Source organism: Macrobrachium nipponense, chromosome 15 (genome assembly GCF_015104395.2).
Source record: "Macrobrachium nipponense isolate FS-2020 chromosome 15, ASM1510439v2, whole genome shotgun sequence".
In the NCBI taxonomy this organism is placed as follows: domain Eukaryota; kingdom Metazoa; phylum Arthropoda; class Malacostraca; order Decapoda; family Palaemonidae; genus Macrobrachium; species Macrobrachium nipponense.
Genome location: NC_087208.1, coordinates 67,594,814 through 67,618,516, shown reverse-complemented (window position 1 = coordinate 67,618,516; position 23,703 = coordinate 67,594,814). Strand labels below are relative to the sequence as shown.

Below are 23,703 nucleotides of genomic sequence, written 5' to 3'. Positions count from 1 at the left end.
AGGCCATTTGGTATCCGGACCTGCTGGCTCTTCTCGCAGGAGAACCGAGAGAGATTCCCCCTTGGCACAACCTTCTCGCCCAGACACGTCGAGCGGTATACCACCGAGCAGTCCAGTCCCCTACGACTTCACGGCTGGCTGTTATCCACCATCTCTTGCGAACGAGAGGCTTTTCTCGTAGCGCAGCAACAGAGATGGCCTGGAAACGTCCGTCAGTCCTCTGCAGCTGTGTACCAGGGAAGTGGGCCGTTTCTGTGGTGTCGTAGACGGGGTCTATCTCCTCTCAGAGCCACTCTTCAGCAGGTAGCGGATTTCCTCGTTTTTCTTCGCCGAGAGAAGCTCCTCTCAGTCCCCACAGTCAAAGGATACAGAGCCGCCCTGGCTCTCGTCCTGAAACTGAGGGGATTGGACATCTCGAACTCGTTCGAGATCTCCTTGCTTATGAGGAGCTTCGAAAGGTCTTGCCCACCCAGGGAACTCAGGCCCCCTGCGTGGGATGTGACTACTCGTCCTTAGGAGTTTGACCTCGAACGCCGTTCGAGCCACTCCGAGAGTCGTCAGACAGGGATCTGACCCTCAAGACCCTCTTCTTGCTGGCCCTGGCATCGGCGAAGAGAGTAGGGGAACTTCATGGTCTTTCCTATGATGTACGACACTCCAGGGGATGGGGATCTGTGACGCTCGATTTCGTCCCGAACTTCGTTGCGAAGACTCAGGAAAACCGTCGGTCCCTGACGACAGGTTTCGAGTCCTTCACGATTCCCTCCCTAATGGACTTCACCGATAATGATGCGGATGAGATGCTGCTTTGTCCTGTGAGGGGCGCTACGGCGCTATCTGAAGAAAAACTCGACACCTCAGGCCTGATGTCGACGCTCTTCGTTAGCACCGGGGTAACCAAGAAAGAAGTATCCAAGAACACTCTTTCGTTCTGGCTGCGTGAGGTCATCAGGAGGGCGTATGAGGCTGATGGTAGTGACGACATCCGTACGTCCCGTCCGAGAGCTCACCCCCCGAAGTCAGAAGTATTGGCCCCTCGTTGGCGTTTCGTAAGAACTTCTCCGTGGCGCAGGTCCTGAAGGCAGGGGTCTGGTCTAACCAGACTACCTTTACGTCCTTCTACCTTCGGGATATTGCCCACGGTCCTTGGATACCTTTCCTTGGGACCCGTGGTGGCTGCTCAACAAGTTGTGTAGCTAACCCAGACCTCGCAGGCTGAAAACAGCATCGAGTCCTGGTGTGACTGTGTGGATGGATGTGTGAGTGAGTGAGTGACCTGGCTCCTCTTCCCATCTTTTCCTCCTCCTCTACCTGTGGGCAGAGGGCCACGGTCGTCACTACGCTGGATGAGGGACGAGTGCAGGTGAGCTATATGACAGAGCCCCATCCATATCCCTTTCACTAGGGATAGGAGCAGAATATCCACCACTTCCTTCTACAGGGGGGGAAGTGGATGCCTACAAGAGTCAAACCCATGACATATATTTGTCTCCTGTACAGGAACAAGTTCTTACATTGCTGGTACGAAGAGATACGCTTGCCTCTCTCTTAGTACTCGGTCCAGAGGTCTGACCATTGATCCTGCGGTGCACACCCCGATCAATCGGACAGAGGCTTGGATCCCTCCCTCGCTCTTACGACCAGGGAGGCTTCCAAGGTTGGGCGAACACCAGTCTGTTCACAAAAGACTCAGATTCCTCCCACCAAGAAGTGAGTCTTCCTATTGTAAAGGACCGAAGGTTTGTATGCCGTGTCGGAACAAATGACAATTTGTCCAAAATTGCATTTTTCCTAACTATACAAACCTGAGGTCCTTTTACACATAGCCCCACTCATGCCACCCCTCACTCTGCAGTTTTTGCTTGGGCCAAAGCAAAAGTGATTTGTTTACCTCCCCAGTCGCTCGCTAGCGCGCCTGTCGGACAAGCAGTTAACTACCGAACCCCTTGTTCGAAAGCTTACGACCTATCCAGCTGTCGCTAGTACCTTCCTATTGTAAAAGGACCTCAGGTTTGTATAGTTAGGAAAAATGCAATTTTGGACAAATTGTCATATCACCACGCCCTCCGGTCGCCCGTAGAGTGTGTCCCGGGCTGGAGGGGCGTAGATGTGGGGGATTTAGATCGTTTGTCGATGTAGATCCTCACGAGGTTTGTACTCGTTGTCGGGGGCGAGAGTGCTCCCGCAACGAGCCCTGTGTAACATGTGTGAATTGGTCCGAGGCGCAGTGGGTGCTGTAACGTAGGGCAGGAGAGACTTAGGCCGCCCAAGAAGTCATCGGAAAGTCCAGTGACTCCTTTGGTAACGGACACTTCGTCCTCTTTCCTCCCCCCGCCCCCCGGCCCAGCCCCCACGTTTCGCGCCTTCCCCTGCGGGGGGGGTAGCGGAAGTCCTTCTCCTCTCTCGATCCGTCGAGTGTGGATGAGGGCGCCCGCTACCCGGACGTCCAGTTGTACTCGGGGTCTTCCGTCCGCTCTGGGGGGTTCGTCTCCCCCAGGCGTGAGGAAACCCCTCTAACTAACCCGACTGTTGCTTCCGCAGGTGTGCCATCAGCGAAGGACGACCTTGGACAGGTGGTGGGAGTCGCTGGGACTGCAGGGAGTGCCGAGCATACAGGGTTGATTCAGCGGTTGGCGGGGTCGGCAGTGGTCACTCATGGTGCGGTGACCACTACAACAACCACAATCTCGACACCAGCATATTGAGATGCCACCGCATCTGGTGTATACGCCACATATCATGGTCGGTGACACCCACGGCTGCGATCCAAAAACCCATTCCTGCCGTGCCAAAGAGGACGGTGCCCACCACCACCTGGATTCTTTGTATTGCCGACCCCGGACTTCCGCTGCCCAAAAGAGTACCCCCCCTGGACCTGCCGCCAGTGCCGAGGATGACGGTAGCTGCCGACAGGACGCCTGGCTCTCCTGTGGTACCTGCCGTGCCTGCCGTACCTGTTGCCGTCCCAGCCGCTCATTCCTTTTCAGATCAGGGGCCTGCTGCTCATTCAATTTCAGATGTTCCTGCCGTTCCTGCTGTTCCCGGACCTGTTCCTGTTGTTCCTGCTGTTGGTGGTGCTGTCACAGTCTCAGGTCTTTCCGGACAGGTGCAGTCGGGCCCTGTTGCTTCGGCAACTGCCCCGGCTCCCTCCTGGATGGAAGACCTGACGTCTGTCCTGCGGAGCCTGGCGAAGAAGAAGAGGAAGAGGAAGAAGGTGTCGTCGTCGTCTTCGTCGTCTTCTTCGTCGTCTGCTGCCTCTCCTTCCCCTTCGACTTCTAAGGCTAACAGCCGAAGAAGAAGAAGGTTGCCTCCTCCCCCCCTAAGAAGGACTCCTTCGGGACTCTAAGGGCCCGGCGCGCTCAGGCGAGCTGGGAGCTCTTCTGCTGGTCCTCCTGTTCCTTCGGGAACGGGGCCCGTCGCTTCTTCTGCAAAGAAGAAGTCGACGGGGACCAGAGGTGCACCAGCCTCGGCTGGTGCGTCCTCACATGGTGCTAGCGGTTCTGCCGCTAAACCACCAGGTTCCGTCTCGGCCGCGTTCTCGTTCGCGAGAAGCACCGAGTGGACGCTCTTTCCAAAGAAGACCGTCCAGCCAAAGTTTTTGACGCCCGAGCTCGCTCGCCGTCAAGACAGCGGCGCGGAGCAAGAAGACTGGCGAGAGTCGTGCACACGACTCTGCCAGGCCAGTGGACGCTCTCGCAGCGATCAAACTGGCTGCTCGGGCTGACGTGACGGTCGCTGACCGGCCACGGGTTGAGGCGAGGAAGGAGTCCCCACGGCCGCCGGTACCAGCCACGGCTGGTACCAGCGGCTTGACGCGCCGAGAGGACGCTGGCCGGTCTCGACGCGACAGAGAGCCTAGCAGGTCACCCGTCCGCCGCTCCCGATGGGACCGGGCGGAGACGGTGACCAGCGGCAGCTCGCCTGACGCTAGAGATCGGTCTCGACGTTTCTCAGCCGAGCCAATCGCCCCAGGCGAGCGGGCAAGGCTAGGGCCTGCTGCTCGACCGTCACCGCGGGTTGACGATCAGCAGCAGCCCCTCCACGCACGCTGGTCCTGCCAGCGAGCGAGGGGGGAGCGTCAGGTCTGCCTCTCCCGTACCTTCAACCTCCTCGGGCTATACGGGAGGGGAGCGAGGTACCGAGGAGCGATCACGAGAGGTGCGCCGCTCGTGACCCAGCTATGACGCCGTACGGCTCAGGCACGGTTTTAGGACCGACCGACCAGAAACGTCAGCGCAAGTAGTTGGAGGCGACCGTCAGGGGTCTGTCGCTGTTCCTCCTTCTGAAGGAGGGGGTATCGCGGGATATGCTCTTGCTGGAGGGACTGGACGGTCCTACTCCACAAGACGCTGTAACTCCCGAGATACAGAGGAACTTTGCGGAGGTCATTAAGCTGATGCGTCTGCATAATGACCTCGCGGAAGGATCGCCGCTACCACCGTCAGAGCCCACGTCCCGGCTCGAATCATTTTGGGGTCCCAAGAGGGAACCCAAAATGATGGTGGGGTTACCGCGATCTGAGCTTGCAGACTCGGTCCTGGATCAGGTGGAGAATCTCGTCTCAGGACGGGAGGACTCGCTAAAGTCCGGACGGTCTTTCTAAGCTGCTTCCCTCCCTCCTCTACAGCGGCAGAGGCGATTCTACGTGCCTTCGGAAGACCCGATACTGCCGAAACAGGTTAACCCGGAGTTAGCGAGGCTGACTCCAGGTGTCCCTGCAGCAGCTCCTGTCGGAGAACCTATGGTTCTCGCAGCAGGAGGCACTTGCCCTGGAATCTACCGCTATGGCAGCATTCCAGGCAGTTTTCCTGGTTGGATTTGTGGTCCCTCACAATATCCAAAGTAGCGGCCGGCTTCTGGGAGCTCTGCTCTCGAAGACGACGCTTCTTTAGGAGACTGTGCCAGTCTGGAGGAAGAGCAATCTCTTACCTCGCCCATCAGACTGCTAACCTGTGGGCCAACTTGGTTCTTCGACGTAGGGACGCAGTCCTTACCCGAGTGACCAAGGGGGCAGGGCGTGAGGCGGGGCAACTCGGGCTTCGAAATGGACCTCTTAGGAGTTCCCCAGCTCTCTTCCCTAGAGATGGTGGGACGCTGCGGTGGAAAGGCGGCGCACTGACGAGAGTGACCGCTTAGTTCACCAGGCAGTCTCGAAGGTTACTGGGCAACCTCGAGCGACTGCGGCCAAACCAAAGAGCTTGGCTAGCGCTTCCACGGCGGCGAAGACGGTTGCACCGTCCAAAACCCCGTGTGAAGACTCCTGTAGTTTAACAAATTCTGCTAGAGGAGGCCGCAACCAGCCCTCCTCCCAGCCCTCCTTTCCCCGAGGGGGGGGGGGTGCTGGAAAGAAGTCGAAACGAGGTGGGAAACGCTAGGGACGGCGTTCCCCCTCACCTGCTGCCGGAAGTGGGGGGGTGCCTAGCGAGCCATTGGGCGACTTGGCAGCGCTACGGCGCCGAGAACTGGATAGTAGACGTCCTTCGGGAGGGATATCTACTACCCTTCGAGTCTCGGCCCCCCTCATCTCCAATCCGGTCCACCTACAGACCTATGTCCGGGGATCAGCAAAGGACAACGCTCTTCGACAGGAGATCAAGACCATGCTGGCGAAACGAGCTGTAGAAATCGTGGAGGACCAGTCACCGGGCTTTTACAGCCGCCTCTTCCTAGTGGAGAAGGCATCGGGGGGCTGGCGTCCGGTGATAGACCTCTCTCCCCATGAACCGCTTCGTTCGCACGACGCGGTTCACGATGGAGTCGGCACGCTCGGTGCTCGACTCGATCAGGGGAACGATTTCATGCTTTCAGTGGACTTGAAGGACGCGTATTTTCAAATACCCATCCATCAGTCCTCCAGAAAGTACCTCCGCTTCATCTTCGACGGGACGGTGTACCAATTCAGGGCACTTTGTTTCGGTCTCTCAACCGCCCCACACGGTGTTCACGCGAGTGTTCACTCTGGTGTCGGCTTGGGCCCATTCGAACGGGATACGTCTTCTGAGGTATCTCGACGATTGGCTAGTCCTGGCGAGCTCCCGCTCGCAGTTGCTACAGGACAGAGATCGACTCCTCAAGTTTTGTCGCGATCTGGGGATCGTGATAAACTACGAGAAGTCCGATCTCGAACCCAAGCAGAAGATGAAGTACCTGGGTATGCTGATAGACACGGTAGCAGGCAAGTCTTTCCCGCAGACTTGCGTATCAGCAAATTCAGGGAGGCAGCCGGCCGGTTCCTGTCTCGGCAGGAACAGGCAGCACAGCAATGGCAAGTCGTGATCGGCCATCTGTCGTCACTCGAGAAGTTTAGTCCCTCACGGGCGTCTCACCTGCGGTCTCTCCAGTGGAGGCTAAGGGAGAGTTGGTCTCAGGCCAAGGATCCTCCTTACTTTCCGTGGCTATCACGGACAAGGTGAGGCAGGACCTAGCCTGGTGGCCTCGACGACAAGAACCTCTTAAGAGGAGTGCCCATACGCACTCCCCCCCGGAGATGCTTCTGTTCTCAGACGCATCGACCGAGGGATGGGTGGGGCGCACACCTGGAGGAGTTGCTGACTGCAGGTGTGTGGGGACCATCACGAAAAGCACCTTCACATCAATGTCCTGGAACTCAAGGCGGTGTTCTACGCTCTCCAAGAGTTTTCAGGTGGGACCGCTTGGTGGACACTCAGTGGTGTTGATGTGCGACAACACCACAGTAGTGGCATATGTCACAAGCAGGGGGGGCAGGGGGGGCTAGTGTCTCTTCCGCTTCATCAGTTGACGGTGCAGGTGCACGAGTGGGCCACGGCTCACTCGATAGAGCTGTCAGCACGCTACATTCCAGGCAAGAGGAATGTAGTAGCAGACAAGCTCAGCCGTCGGGATCAGGTGATAGGACCGAATGGTCTCTACACCAAGACGTAGCGGAAAGGCTCTTCAACCTGTGGGGGCGACCGGTCGTAGACCTGTTCGCCACCCGGCACACAGAAAACTTCAGGTTTTCTTCTCAGCTGTGCCGGACCCATGGGCAGCTGCAGAGGACGCTCTCCAACACCCCTGGGGACAACCTCTTCGCTTACGCCTTTCCTCCCTTCTGTCTGATTCGGAAAGTGATCAGTCGAGCGCTGGTCACTCCCAATCTCAGAATGATCCTGGTGGCTCCCAAACGGCCGCAAGCCGTTTGGTATCCGGACCTGCTGGCCTCTTCTTGCGGACGCACCGAGAGAGCTACCCACCTGGCACAACCTTCTAGCCCAGCCACACGTAGAACGGTACCACCAAGCAGTCCAGTCCCTTCAACTTCACGGCTGGCTGTTATCCACCATCTCTTGCGAACGAGAGGCTTTTCTCGTAGCGCAGCAACAGAGATGGCTGGACACGTCCGACAGTCCTCTGCAGCTGTGTACCAGGGGAAGTGGGCCGTCTTCTGTGGTTGGTGTCGTAGACAGGGTCTGTCTCCTCTCAGAGCCACTCTTCAGCAGGTAGCGGATTTCCCTCGTGTTCCTTCGCCGAGAGAAGCTCCTCTCAGTACCCACAGTTAAGGGATATAGAGCCGCCCTGGCTCTCGTCCTAAAACTGAGGGGACTGGACATCTCGAATTCGTTCGAGATCTCCTTGCTAATGAGGAGCTTCGAAAGGTCTTGCCCACCCACCCCAGGGAACTCAGGCCCCCTGCGTGGGATGTGACTCTCGTACTTAGGAGTTTGACTCGAAGACCCTTCGAGCCACTCCGAGAGTCGTCAGACAGGGATCTGACTCTCAAGACCCCTCTTCTTGCTGGCCCTGGCATCGGCGAAGAGAGTAGGGGAACTACATGGCCTTTCTTATGATGTTAAACATACCAGAGGCTGGGGATCTGTGACGCTCGATTTCGTCCCGAACTTCGTAGCTAAGACTCAGAATCCGTCGATCCCTGACGACAGGTTCGAGTCTTTCACGATCCCCTCCCTTCTGGACTTCACCGATAACGATGCGGATGAGATGCTGCTTTGTCCTGTGAGGGCGCTACGGTGCTATCTGAAGAGAACCTCGACATCTCAGGCCTGAGTGTCGACGCCTCTTCGTTAGCACTGGGTTACCAAGAAAGAAGTCTCCAAGAACACGCTTTCTTTCTGGCTGCGTGAGGTGATCAGGAGAGCGTACGAGGCTGATGGTAGCGACGACATCCGTACGCTCCGACCGAGAGCCCACGAAGTCAGAGGTATCGGACCCTCCTTAGCGTTCCGTAAGAACTTCTCCGTGGCGCAGGGTCCTGAAGGCAGGTGTCTGGGCCAACCAGACCACCTTCACGTCCTTCTACCTTCGGGATATTGCCCACAAGTCCTTGGATACTTTTTCCTTGGGACCTGTGGTGGCTGCTCAACACGTTGTGTAAGCTTACCCAGCACCCGAGCAGGCAGAACAGCATCGATTCCTGGTATGACTGGGAGAATGAATGTGCGAATGAGAGAGTGACTGGCTTCTCTTCACCATCTTTCTCTACCTCTACCTGTGGGCAGAGGGATACGGTCGTTACCTTGCTGGAAGGGAGTCAGATGCAGGTAAGCTATTCAACAGAGCTCCATCCTATCTCTTTAACTAGAGATAGGAGTGTATATCCACCACTTTTTCCAACAAGGGGGAGAAAGTGGATGCCTACCATGAGACAAACCCATTACTTTACATTTGCTCATGTAAGGAAAAAGTTCTTACAATGCTGGTACAAAGAGATACGCTTGCCTCTCTCTTAGTACTCGGCCCAGAGGTCTGACCATTGATCCTGCGGTGCAAACCCCGATCAATCGGACAGAGCTTGGATCCCTCCCTCGCTCTTACGACCAGGGAGGCATTCCAGGGATGGACGAACACCAGTCTGTTCATCAAAAGACTCAGATTCCGCCTCCCACCAAGAAGTGAGTCTTCCTATTGTTAAAAGGACCGAGGGTTTTGTATTACGTATCGGAACAAATGACAATTTGTCGAAAAATTGCATTTTTCCTAACTATACAACCGAGGTCCTTTACATATAGTCCCTCCTCATGCCACCCCTCACTCTGCGTATTTTGCATGGGCCCAAAAGCAAAAGTGATTTGTTTACCTCCCAGTCGCGCGGCGCGCGACGATCGGACAAGCAGTTAACTACCGTTCTCCCCTTGTTCGAAGCTTACGACCGTTCCAGCTGCCGCTAGCTACTTCCTATTGTTAAAGGACCTCAGGTTTGTATAGTTAGAAAAATGCAATTTTCGACAATTGTCATCTTAGAGACAATTCTGCGCATGACGATTCAGGCAAGGACTATTCAGCAAACCAAAGACATTTTGCGAAATAAAATAAAATATGGAAATGGAGAAAACAGTCATCAAATTAATTTTTTTTTTTTATTTGTAACCTATTGAATTTTAATAAGTAGACAAAAATATTTATTGAAATGACATGCTATAAAATATTCTGTACAAAATTATTCATACTAATTTATTTCTGCAATTCATGAGGTAACTTATATTTTGGTAAGTATTCCAATTTGTTTGCTCGATTCCCATATTTAATAACTGGCGGTTTTATTGCCTTAGCTGTTTTCTGATAATTTTTTTTTTCTGGAATCGTCATGTCCAGCTCTGATACTCAGTATCCTTTTCTCTGTGATGTTTTGCCCCAGTTTTCAAAAAATTCCACATGAGTATGCGTCATAACTTATCCCATGAACTTCCATTAACATGAATTCGACCTCTGCATGTGTCTTGGTGTACACTCCAAGACTCCTTTTCATTACGAAATTTTCTATCTGAACAATGGCAAAATCCATTTAATAGAATGTGATCACGGACCTTTCTCGGATAAAATCCGCTACATGGTGATTTTTTTGTTTTGTTTTTGTTTTTTAGCTCAGCGAATGTTTGTAAAAACTACGCTCCAGAAAAGGAAATACATCCAGTCCGAGTTTAGAAGAAATGCCAGTAATTATTATTGGCTTGTTGTTATAGCATGAATAACAACCGTCAATTGTTCGATGGTTGAAAAGTGTAAACAATCTTAGATTCTTACCAATATTTTTAACTAACTGCAAGTAGTTTTGTTTTCTGTTGCCAAATCAGAAATAAATTACATAGTATAATTTTCAATATCTTATTTCCTTAAATATCATATTTCATTTTTTGAATTTCAAAAATAATTTACAAATAAAAACTAATTTGATCATTGTTTTCTCAACTTTTCATGCTTTAGCTTTATTTCGCCATTGTGTCTGCGCTGAAATAGTCCTTGTGCTGAATCGTCATGTGCTGAATTGTCGGCGCAGAATTGTCGGTGCTGAATTGTCCTGCGCGGAATTGTTGGCCCACGCCTCTAGACTGATATGTACGAGATTGCCTCTCCTACTCTACTGGAGAAGCTCCTTCTTTGGGACTTATTGATTCATCACCACGCTTTACATCCACAAAAATATTTTTGTCTCATGAACTAGACCACCTTGTTAACAACATTTTTAAGGTGTTTGAGGTGTTTACATAGTTTCTTTGACTGGACCATTGCAGCCCTCGCTAAAAAGATAGAGGACTGTTTCAGTCTGTTTCCTCCAGTTACAGCATTTTCAGGGAGGCAAGCAGAAGCCCCAGACAAGACCCTGGACTAAGCTATACTTCTCATCGAAGTCCATCAAGAAAACGACCTTCAAGCCTGTTACTAAAAAATGAAGATTCAGTCCTTTGTGCTCCAGTTGGGGCCAGAATTCTTTTTTAGGAGAAGTGAAGCCAATGGCAGAGAATTGGATCATTCAAATCCTGACAGAGGGCTATTCTTTTAGGTAGAAACCTCCACTAGTCAAGTCCCCCATCGCCTTGACTATTTACTTGGAAGGCTCGGAGAAGTTTTCGGCTATTTCACAGGAAGTCGACTCCCTCCTCCTCAAAAGGGCTGTAGAAGTCAACAATCTCTATTCAGAGAGGTGTGCAACCACCTCTTTATGGTCCCCAAGCCATCTAGGGGCTGGAGCCCCTTTCTCAGGATCAACATCTCCCTTTGTTTGGATGACTGGCTTCTCCATTCCCCGTCGAAAGAGAAGTGCATTTGAGGACTGAGGAAAACTTACGGGACTTCTTCTCTTGCCATCCGTCAAGGGTATAGCATAACCAAAGTGAGTATGGCCATCCTCTATATTCCCAAATGAAGCATCTGCATAGGCTTCCCAATAAATCTTTTCTTCTTTCAACTCACTTATTGCAACTTCTCCCATTGTGTTCTTAGTTTTTTTCACAATTTTGATAAGCGTCTTCATCTTCTTGAGTAATTCTTTCTTTTAACTTTAATTAATTCACTAACATCTTATGATGTTTCTGATATTTCTGGCAAGATATGCAGCAATACCTAATTCAGCTGTCCTACCACTGATCTATACGTACTCTGTTAACTCCTTTTGTCCTGACGCTCTATTACCTGTAAATCTTCTAGCTTCTGATTCTCTTATAGAATTTATATACTGCCACTGATTAAGACAAAATCTATTTTCCTTCTGCTCTACTATTACTCCTATATATATCATTTTACTTTCTTGTTGTCCTACTTGCAATTTCTCTTTCAATTTCACAATGGTTTTCTTTAAAAATCCTTCAGTTCCTCTGTAGCAAAAATCATCTGCATGTTACACAAAATACCAGTCAATTCATTGTCCTTTGTCCAAAAGAATATACGTATTAGGTTCTAGTTTACTTCTCTCACCTTTAAGCTCCTCCACTACTTTTACCACCTTACAATACCATGCTTTTGCTGTGTCCTTGAGCCGATAAACAGTTTTCTTTAATTTCCATAATCCACTCCAACCCTTCCCTAGGTGGCCTTAAATATACGTACAGGCAGTCCCCGGTTTACGACGGGGGTTCCGTTCTTGAGACGCGTTGTAACCCGAAAATCGTCATATGCCGGAACATCACCAAAAATCCTAAGAAAACCTTACTTTTAATGCTTTGGGTGCATTGAAAACTATGTAAACTGCATTCTTATTGCATTTTGCATAAAAAAAACCTTCAAATATTGATTATGTTGCATTTCTGGTGTCATATTTCTTCTGCCAGATGAGCGTTGTAGGCGTCGTAATCCTGGAAACATGCGTAAACCCTGGAAATATTCTGATGAATATAATTGAAAAGCGCCTTAACCTTGGAATGTCGTAAGCCGAACCCGTCGTAACCCAGGGACTGCCTGTATATTTCTTTTTATTTCGTCACCTTGTAAATATGCAGTTTTTGCATCTAATGTATGTAACAGTTCCAATCTTTCAGTTTTATTATTGTCAAACAAAATTGTAAAATTTAAGCATTGCATGTAGGAGTGTCTTTTTTCTCATTCAGCCATCTTTCTTCAAAAACAAAACCTCTAGCTACCAATTGTGCTTTACATATCTTTCCCCTCTCACCACCACCACCGTTTACCTTTACAGTTACTACCCATCTTGTAGATATAGCTTTTTGTCTGACATCATTTACCTCCTCATATACATATTTTCTCTTCAACTTTATAGTTCTTTTTCTTTAGCTTCAATTACTCTTTTATTTTTAAATCCTAGCAATACCTCCTCTTCATCTTCAATTTTTTCTACATGACTATAATCCCTTAAGGAAACCCATCCCTTGTCACCTGACTGTGGTTCTTGTATATTGTACGAATCAGCCCAAGATATGCTTGATCTTTTTCCTGCAAGACTATAGTCCATGGATCTATCTTTCACAATATGCTATTCATCTGTGTTAGTATCGTTTCTGTTTCTGGTGATAGTCTTTCTCAAAACGATCACTCCACTGTGCTTCCTGTGTTAGCTTCCATACTTTATCTCCACTTCTGTGACAAAACTGTAATGTAACTTCATCATTGCACCGTCAATTTCCCTCAGACTCTTTCCCTTCCAACCCTCCAGTAATAATTCTTCTTCTACCTTCCTCCTCATTATTGGTGAAGTGCCCTGTTTGTCTTCTCTTAACTTTACCTTCATTTCCCTAATATTCTATTATAACACTTGTATTTCAAATTTAGGTCATAACTATTTTACTCATGGTTTTCTTACCTATTAGCCACAGTACATCACCCTGCAAAATTTCTGTCTTTAAATAAAAGTTTTTGTTTTTCAATATCACTGGTATTTCCATTACTCCTTTTGACTCGCCAAAATGTCCCAGTATCCTTCATTCTCCTCAACTCTTCCTGACTCAAACCCACAACATTGCATGCTAGTTACAATTCCCAACAAACTGTCAATTTACATCCTGTCTAAAACTGCATCAACCTCTTACCAAAACTCTTCCTCTATTTTTACTAACTTCTACTATAAACTACTTCTTCTGGTCCAGTTTCTGTTTTTAGCTTATTTTTCTTTTTTTTTGTATCGGTTTCTGTTTTCTTCCTATTTTGAGAAATTCTGGGACAATCCCTAGCCCAATGCCATTCCGATTTGCATATTGCACATAATGTTACTTTCCCCTCTTTATATATAGGATTTCGTCCCCCCTACCTTAGTTCCATTTTCCCCGTTTTCCCTCACTCCCAGAATTGGTATTGCCGCCTTACCCCCACCATTTCCGTTCCTCTTTATTCCGTAGTCCCCAAATATTCTATTCATTACCTTTGACACTGTTTATATTACAACTTTCCTTGACTACAAGCTGCTGATACCATTTGTTTTTTATTTTCTGTGTGATTTGCTTGTACAAATACGTACATGAAAACCCTTAAGGCTGTATTTTTAAACTACCACCTTTGATGAAGAAGCTCTTTGCCACTAAATGGTATTTCTGGGCTCAGCCGTGTCGCTCCCGTGAAATGGTGTCTGCTTTAGCACTATTTCTAGTAAAATATTGCTATAATACCAGAGAACTGCTAAATTGGAATGGGTCGTGGCTCCCACCCCCGTATTAGGGTCTTTTGATGAGGAAAAGGCTAATTGGAGGGGTTGCTGTGGTAGTGTTAAACACTCGCCCCAGTTTTATACCGACACCTTTTATATAGGTGAGCGAGTCAGAGGCTTCTGACATGTCTAATTTAGCAGTTCTCTGGTATTATATAGCAATATTTTACTAGAAATAGTGCTAATTAAAGCAGACACATTCACTAGGCGACATGGCTTCCTCGCCCAGAAATAGATTTTTCCTACGTCAAAATCCCTTTATTGTGCCGTGAAGCACCTCTTCGTGGCGAAGGTGAAGGTGATCGAAATGTGAAAATTATTGGAAATGAAAAGAAAGTCTTGACCATCTCTTGATAACCTCTTCCTATGTGTTTGTAAAATTAAAAGAGAACCACAGAGCTAAAGAAAGTATTGGAACGTATAACACATGCAAGATATTTTAGCAGTCCATTTTTTCAGTACTTCAATGCATATAGGTCTTATTTACATTCTTGTAAAATAACGGGACTTGTTCTTTGTACTTAAAAGACCTCACGTTCCCAAGCTCCTTGGCTGGTCTGTTCTTTTTTTGGTTGTTTATGAACTTCACAGCAGTAACAGAATCGTCTTTCACCCCTCTTGGATTATATTGTAATCAGCACAATGTATTTACTTCGGCAAAACAAACCATTGCAAAATAAATTGCAGATGAAAAGAACCACAGATTCACAAACTTTTCAAAATATTTGCAACCAATCAGTTTCTAGGAATGGTAGTGACATAATCAGTAGTCGGGCTTAGCTGTAAAGCCAGCTGGATTCTGCTGTAGTAGTAATTATTATTAATGTACAAAACAATTGTGTAGTGATAAAGTTTATATATACATATAGGTATAAAGTCGGACAGAAGTAGAACAGCTGTCTGCTGATCCAAAGAGATGTTTGTGTATCACTTCCAGCATACCAACCCTCCTGCAGAGTTGCTCTTCATGAAAGTAATTCGCCGATGTTTTTAAAATACTGCTTTACGAGGGAAAATTCTCAAGCATGCTCTTCATCGAATAGGGGAAAGGTGTAGTTTTAAAAGTGACGAGGTCTGATCACCCTAATTTAAGGTAGTGTATTTACCCTAAAGTGGAAGCACTGGTGGTCTGTTTGTTTACCTCTTACCAGCATATCAACCGTACTGAACAACTGCTCTTCCTAGAAGAGCTTCGTCGATGTTTTTAAAATACTGTTTGAAGAAGACATTTCATGAGGAGCCTCTTCATCGAAGCGGAAGATGGTAGTTTAGAAATACGGACTTTAGCTTCTTCTTCAAGCATGCTTTTCCCCATCACTCTGTTGCACTCTGATTCTGCCATTTCATACTTAATTAAAAAAATATCTCATCTTTTCACTAGCTTCTCTTCCTATTTTAAAGTAGTTTTTCATTTTACTTTAATTCTCCATTTGCATATCTTTTAGATAAACTTCATCTAGTTTGATAGGATTATACTTCATCTAGTTTGGATAGGATTATTTTGAACATTCTGTACCCTTAAGTTCATCTCTTATCTATTCCTTCCTTGACTTCTAAGGCTTTCCCTTTTAAGTTCAGTCCTCTCCATCCTTTATACTCGTCCTGTATCCCGCTAAATTTCGGACAATCCCTTCTCCATCTTATCTCCCTTTGTTCACTATATGATCGGACCATCTTTAATCAACCATGCTGTTACCAGTTTGAATATTTTCTTAGCTTAATTTTTCCTGTATGCAACAATTGTGCAATCTACCCACCTGTTAACATTTGTCAGTCCCAGTATAATCCACCTTAAAACTTTGAACACCACCACAACATGACTTACAACCCTCAAATTCCTATAAGACAGAGAGCACCATAGCAAACACCAGGTCCTTGCGTCCTCTTTTGCACGCTCTGTTATTGTTTACTTTTCCTACCCATGCCGCTGCCATCTTATCTTCTATGACGTCGCAACACAAATACATCAAGACATTTTCTAAAATCAAACACATGTTTCTCATGCATGGAATAACACCCACATTTCACCAATACAGAAAATAGAAATAAAATAACAAACTAAACTGATATATACTAATCACTGACAAGATTCAGACTGTCCAGAGTCTGGTCAGAGGGTCAGATTGAAGGGATTTTTTAAAGGAACTGTGGAGGTGGAGGCTATTGTTAGATGTAGATGTCAAGTCTTCTAGCAACGTCTATCAATCCAAGTGGACAGTCTTCTGGAGATGGTGCAGTCGACATAACATCTCGCCTCCTGAAATGTCAATAAGTCAAATTGCTGATTTCCTGCTCTACCTGAGGTCCTCCAGGAAATTATCATCCTCTACCATCAAGGGGTATAGGGCAATGTTGAGAGTTCTTTTTTCAAACACAGAGGGGTAAACCTTTCCTTTAACCAGACCCCAACAACCTCATCAAATCCTTTGGTATATCTTGGAATCTCAACGTGTGAAGTTTTAAAGTGGCTTATAGGCCCCGCTTTCAAACCTCTCCACCCCATCTCTGTAAGGGCTCTTACTAGGAAGACTCTCTTCCTGGTTGCGTTGGCCATGGCCAAGTGTGTCAGCAAGCTTCAGGCTATTGAGGAGAGCTGGTTTCGTGCAAGGAGATGCAGCCTGTTCAATCTCTCTTGGGTTCTTTGCCAAGAATGAGGACCCTTCCAAGGCCTGGCCCACTCATTTTCCATTAAAAATTTGGACATCCTTGGACCAGAGGAAGAAATTCCCTACAAAGGACCGAAAAGATTAGAGGGCCTTATAGTCATCACTGGTGCTCGGTTGGAAACCCTTCACATCCAATGTCGAAGAATGCTCTGTCTTATCTTTTGAGAGACTTTATTTCCAAGGCGCACACTCAGACCTAAGAGGACAACCTGCCTACTTTTAAGGTGAAAGCACATGAAGTCTGAGTTGTTGCTACTCCTCTTGCTTTCAGGCAGAATATTTCCTTCTCGTCCATCTTACAGTCTACTTATTGGAAATACTAGTCAGTCTTCGCAACTCATTACTTTTAGCAAATATCGCAAACTTTTTCATTTTTCTGAGGTCATCAAAGAATTTAGCTACCTCAACCATAATAAGGGTACTACAGGGTGATGTTATTCTCAGTTTTTAGACATAGAGGGTTAGACTTGCTGCCACAAATAGATATATTTCAGACTTGGTCAAGTCTTTCGATACATTGAAACAGAAGGAATCAACTACAGTCTCCTGGAACCTTGATTGGGTTGGGCTTAGATGCTTTAGGGCCCTCTGTTTGAACCCTTAGACTCTGTTCCTTAAGAGACCTAACAAGAAAGACTTAATTTTATGGCTTTGGTGACAGCTAAAAGGATTTTGTGAACTACATACCGATGATAAAAGATTGGTTTTATTGGGTTTTTTCCCAAGGAAGCACATTATGTTCTTTTACTTCCAAACCCTAGCCCCGTTCATTTATAAAATGAATTTTTATATAGACTTGCCCAGTCAATTACATAATGGAAACCGTCCTGCCTCCCTGCTTTTGGACATAGGCCATAAATGAATTGAGCCTTAGCCCTGTTGTACCTATTCATCCCCGAAAGAAAGTGGGCAGGGAAAGTTACCTACACCCAAAACAAAAGAGCACTACCACGAATTTGCAAAATTTCAAGCTGCCATTAAAGTAGAAACAAGCTATTTAATTCTGTAATAAGCATATGTACTTTGTCATTTCTTGAATTTTCAGTGTCAGTCAAGTTTTGATTAAATTTTTTGTTGCTTTCAGAAATTTTTGTAAATAGTATTGTATTTTTTGTACAGTAGTCTGAATATTTTACAAGTCAATTTACATTTCAAGATACATTTTGGTAGCCTTGTAAAAGTTAAGCAAATGTTCTCCTGCTTTTCCTCATGGTTCCACGTTGTCCAATGGGCAAGCCAGGCTCTGTTCACTTCTTAATTTCTGGGCTTGGCCGTGTCGCTCCGTGAAATATGTCTCTTCTGCATGTCCAATTTAGCAGTTCTCTGGTATTATAGCAATATTTTACTAGAAATAGTGCTAAAGGAGACATATTTCACTGGGCGACACGGCTTCCTCGCCCAGAAATAGTTTTTTCCTACGTCAAAATCCCTTTTTATCATTGGTTTAGTTGAGATGATGCTAAGAATATAATTAGTTCAAAGCAGTGTTATTCAGGATAAAAGAAACTATATAGGATCTACCCAAACTGTATTTAAAAGTAATGAACATGTATGATACAGTGGACTTAATCCATATGGCTAAACTTTACTGGCATAACTATTTATTATACGTCTAAGAAATTAAACCAATCTTTGTACTGCTGTGAAATGGGACATAAACAGGTTACTGAAGTAGCTTATAAATATCTTCAAGTATCACTAGGTTTATCACATTTAGGCTTACTGTAATATTTACAGTGGTTTGATTAGCATGGATACTGCTGATAATGTAGTCTGAAACCTTGTCCTACGCTCTCAGTATTGGTGATGAACTGTACAGTGAATGGACCGTTGGTAGAATCTGTTGAGATATAAAATAATAGCTATTAATTGGTTCACATAATAGTTATAAATTGTTCATATAGCAATTATTTATATGTTTAATATTCTTATACAAGCTAATTTGGTGAAACTTTGTTGGTGATCATGAATTTGGATGTGGAAAAATGTGATATGGAGAGAAAAGAACTTTCTTTGTTAAGGATATGTGCCTTCATTTTATGTATTTGTTGAGAATAAAGGCAAGTAGTTGAAAAACTTTCATCTTTGCTGTGACCTAATTGGTTGCACTACGTACTTGGTTTTATATACGTACTTACAGTAGTGAAACTTGTGAAAGGTACCTTAGATTCTTCAGTAAGTTTCATTGTGATCAGTCATTATTTTTAAAATGCTGTGCTAAAAGACTTATTACTGGGAATATAATTTACCTGGTTTGTTATTTCTGTAATACTTTTATACAATTTTTTTCAAATTACCTGTAACTGGGGCACTGTTTGTTGGTTGTGGATTTGTGGATCCATCATTGAGACGATCTCCACAAAGTCTGGTCCCTGCCATTACCAGGTAATCATCAGGGCACTGGTATTAGACCAACGCCGCTTCTCCTACAGGCACCACTGAAGTCGCTAAACCTGCTGGAGAGTCATGGGAAGAAATCCCAAAGTTGATGTGTAGTTTCAGATGTTTAAATTTCAGTGTGCACCATAACTTTAGTATTCCTTAATTCTTATGTGGCTTTAGTATTGGGGAAATGCATGCCTCTACTCCCACCCCTCAGTAGACCTTAGGGTTACTGACTTTCATGCTTCTCTTCTCATTTCCAGTCTAATAATCTATGTGCTATGATGTATGGCAGCCTGGCTCTTTCCTGACCCAGATATTGTTGTTGTAATTGATTTATTATATATCATGGTAATTAAGAAACTGAGGTACTGTAATTTGAAACATTCTAAGGAATTCAGAGCAGACGGAAAGCTGTTTTTCGTCAATAACTTTGTATCAACGCATTGGATAAAGGTTGAAGTTGGCAAGTGTATATTTTATAACCCTACCTAAGTTTTGCATGTATTATTTAGTACCTAAGTTTGATAGTTTTGATATTTATAGGGTATAAAGTAAAGTTGCCAATGCCAGAATTGAGAAAATCACCGAAAAGGATTCTAAAACCATTTGTGATGTAAACATAATATGATGTCATGAGGGTCTGCCCATCTACCAGGTATGCAGTAAGTCACTAACAGTAAGAGGTGAATGGATATGTTTACACAACCTACTTTGCATTTCAGAGGCCATGACACTATAATAATAGTAATACATAGTAATAATAATAATGCAGTCAAGGGGACTATGACAAATCCTGCTCGTCATTACTGATATCGCTGCAGCGTAGGATGGAAACTAATATTAATTAATGAATACGTTATTGGCAAGTGGGCAGAGCCACAATGAAGAGATGTTTTCCCTATATGTAAACTTCTCCTCAGTGGTTGGAGCTTCATGACGTCATAGGTTTACGTCACTATTGCGTTCAAAACCCTTACCTGCTACGTATTTTGATGGCTCTGGCCTAGGGAACTCACTTTTACTCTGATAAGTACCAGAACTATTGAACTTAGGTACAAAATAATAATTCCATAAATAATTAGGTATGGTTATAGAATATACACTTGCCAACTTTCACCTTTATCCGATGCTATGATAACAAATTATTGACAAAAACAGTGTTCCATTGGTCTAAATCTCTTAGTAGGTACTGTATCATTTAAATGTTATTACAGTATGTAGTATGGATTTTACTTGGCTTGTTAGAATAATTAAGAAAATTTATAATATTTTCTTCAAAGTGTTATCAGATTAATAGTTATAGATTGTTTTCTCTAAAGTATTATTGCATTGAGAATGATTTTTTAAGTATATTTGCTTAGTGTATGGTGAGAAAATAAATAATATCTCTTGGTGTCTTAATTTAGTGTGCACAGAAATTCACAGGGTCACTTACTAGGCCCAATCCTGAAATTAACAATTTCGAAGTCTTGTTTAACTCCATTCACTTTGTTTTCATATACAATGGAGCAGAATCCTGCTTCCTTGCGCAGACAGACAGCGTAGTTGAGATTATTCTGAAATGAACAAGTTGAAGTTTTAGTATAGTATTATTGCAAGTTGTAGTATTTTAGAAAGATTGGAAGGAGAGTGCCACTAATGTGCTGTGCTTTCAATTTTCTTTATACTGACTAAAGTTGGAGAAGGTTCTAGAGTTTGGGAAGTTTGTAGTACTTACAAGGAGAAGATAGGAGTACGTAGTTTTGATACTTGGATTTCCTTATTCCTATTTAATTGGATAGGAATGGTTTATAAAATATTGCAATGTCACAACTATAAAAATGTAAAGTTTACACTCTTTGGTGATCTTACCAAGTATTGAGATGGGCCACCTTGTAGGTAGTTGAAGGAAGAGAAGGTGCCTTGTGGTCCTGTGTAGTACTGGAGGCAGTTTCCGGGGGGCCTTTGAGGACTGCTACATGGAATCTGAAATTATACAGTTTTCCAGGATATAAAAATAGGAGTACTACTATTTCGTTTTACAGTACTTAAAAAATTGAATACTTTTAAATATTAAATGGATCATTGTAGAAAACATTATATTTCTTGATCACATCTATAGAAACTTTCTTGCTGTAATTTTTAAGTTTTTTAATTGTTCATTCAGTTTATAAAATTATTTATCTATAAAAGAAATTCGTCTAAAATCAGATATTCCAAATGTTATTAGGGCCATTTTAAGACATATGTATTACCTGAGTTACCAGAATCTCCCAGTTTCTTGTGAAGCCATCTCCTACAGTGTTGATGTTGAGTTCAATTGGACCAATTACTGTGTCAACATCTATATACACTGAAATTAATGAAGGAATTAATAACTATTTTTTAATGTGTTGTATACATGATGCTAATAATAACTTTTATTATTCCTAAATTTATAGCAACAACGCCAGGATTGAAATTAATAAAAAAAAAAAAAAATAATAATATTAAGCGGTTAATATTAATGATGTAAAACATATTTTTCAGACTTTGACATTCAGATTGACATTCAGAGTTATTGATTCGTATTATAATGTCATCTGTACCTTAGCTTAATAGCAATAATACCAAGTTTTATGGTCTTAATTTGGATTTATAGAAACTACTAATCTCACAACTCTTCACCAGTAATATTCAGAGAAACTAACTATGTTGGCCTTTGTTTTCACCACATATTTTTGGGATGAAGGCATTGATGTTGTGACCAGATACAACCAATCGGTCCCGGAGGCAGCTTCCTTGCTGTGGACCCAGCAGCTGGTTGGAAAGAGATAAGAGAATTAGCTTTTGAAGGATGAAGTTTGGTCTAATTTTTATTTAAACTTATGTGTTTTACAATAGGTATTTCCTCCCTAAAATCATGCTTTACGTTAGGCGTTTTCTCCAAGAATCATGCCCTTCTCTGCCTTGGGTGTAACAAACCAGAGCCAAATTACTATTAAGTATTGTGCAGACTTCACTACTTATGTGACTAGACACTATGGGTTTTATTGTAACATATCCATAGCATTTCAGCTTGCTTGGTCAATCAACATGGGACCTGTTGCTGATTACGTAAGCTTCCAAGTAATTGAATCATAAGCAACCCCCCCCCTTCCTCACACACACATTTACTGTAAATAGGTATAATTACATGTAACATTATGTAGTTAGTAGGGATGTAAGCCTGGGATTGTTTTGTAAAAGTTAAATTCTGGCCTTTAAATATAGAGCTGCACAAGAGGGCAGAGAATTTAAGCTTAAAATGTTACAGACATTATTCAGCAATCTATGGTGCTAATCACAGATTTACACCATTTTTTGTAGGGAAAATTTTAATTAAGTCATATCTAAAGTACAGGTATAAGATGTGAATGGAGACCCATAGTACAAATTATGATAGAAGAGCACATCTTAAAAGAGATATCAAAATTTTATCGCCATGACTGACAGAACAGTAAAAAAAATATGAATAAGTTGCAGAATCCTAGACAAAATAGAGAGAGATTACTAATTTACTGGGAAACATAAAATATAGAAAGATAGAGTAAAGGTTTATGAAGCTTACTTAAAGTCTTGTCTACTCCATGCTTGAGAACATAACCGGTGACTGGGAAAATGGAAGAAACTTTGAAAATGTTATTGCTTGTTGAGATTCATGCACAGAGAGCAGTAGGTGGGAAGATCACATAAGCTATGAAGTGATTAATGCAATTTGTGATATGAGAGGGGGGACGTAATGGAGAGAGAAGAGGATGAATTAGCCAGAAACTCAATGCAAAGGAAGTAGCAAGGCAAAGACTTATAGGGAATCCCAGAAATACAGATCAAAAGGGTATAGAGAAAGTCTTAGAACACTTAGGAAATCAGTTCACAAGACAGAAGAGAGTGAAGTTGATTTATATCACGTCTAATCCCATAAAGGGAAAAGCTGTTGCTAAGTGTTTCGATGATGATAGGTTTTTATCTAGTCATCATTAAATCATATCCAGTATGGAAGAGACCTTTTTTTTTTTTTTTTTAACATCAGTTACAAGTAATATGTGGTGCCTTATATTAAACATGTATGTAAACTCAAATTCCTGATCTAGTTTTAATACTGTACAGTAAACCATAAGAATAAATTGTAGCTAAAGTATCACAAGGACAAATAGTTTCTAATGTGGTGGACTAAATACTATCCAGTAGTCAAGGTCCATCACTGGGGGCTTTGTGGTGTCAGTGCACCTCACAGCTTTACTAAAGGGTGTTTGCAGGATCTCTTTGGCATGTAGCTTCATCTTCTTTAACTCTGCTCCATATCTGTGTCCTGTTTTCCATCTTGTTGCCCTATGTCCCTGACTATTACTTAGTGCAACTGTTGGTTGTTCTGCCAATTTCACCGTTAGAATTGCATATGTTGCATGTTCTCTGAGTCTTTTGTCATGTTGCACAACCATTCCAACTCCATCCTTTCATGTGTAGTAGCCTAAATTTCTTGGTTCATTACTTTAGTTATAACAATGTAGCCTGAGCTATTTCTAAAACTATGTGCTAAACTACCGTAACTCTAATTCTGTCAGTATTACATAATCAGTGATGTTTAATAATAATTATTTCCAGTTTTATACACTGAACAATTTTTAATACTGCTCTGTATTGTGTTACAGTATTTAAAATGTTATATATTACACAATTTCTAATATGTATTATATTTTTGATTGTTAGACTAAAAGATTCTTGATATATGCAGTGAGAAATATAAAAATCTATCTTGTTATTAATAGGATACAAACCCTTGCCTTTTATATGGAGTATCTCTTGATGCAG

General features: G+C 44.2%; 2 protein-coding genes across 3 annotated transcripts in view; one reads left to right on the top strand and one right to left on the bottom strand.

Moving 5' to 3' along the window:
- The window catches only part of LOC135195037 (BLOC-1-related complex subunit 5-like), a 579,421-nt gene that overhangs the window by 324,031 nt on the left and 231,687 nt on the right, over window positions 1-23,703 (top strand).
- LOC135195036 (uncharacterized) overlaps window positions 18,024-23,703 on the bottom strand; it is a 116,245-nt gene continuing 110,565 nt past the window's right edge. Inside the window, exons 5-10 of one of the 2 annotated variants that reach the window (XM_064221357.1) lie at window positions 21,564-21,672; window positions 21,129-21,226; window positions 20,746-20,859; window positions 20,330-20,450; window positions 18,807-18,962; window positions 18,024-18,349 (exon numbers count right to left, since the gene is read on the bottom strand). In XM_064221357.1, the coding sequence (XP_064077427.1) occupies window positions 18,916-18,962; window positions 20,330-20,450; window positions 20,746-20,859; window positions 21,129-21,226; window positions 21,564-21,672 (489 nt within the window). In that variant the 3' untranslated portion in view covers window positions 18,024-18,349; window positions 18,807-18,915. Of the gene's footprint in view, window positions 18,350-18,806; window positions 18,966-20,329; window positions 20,451-20,745; window positions 20,860-21,128; window positions 21,227-21,563; window positions 21,673-23,703 lie in introns of both variants that reach the window. The other variant, XM_064221356.1, reaches the window with a different exon arrangement.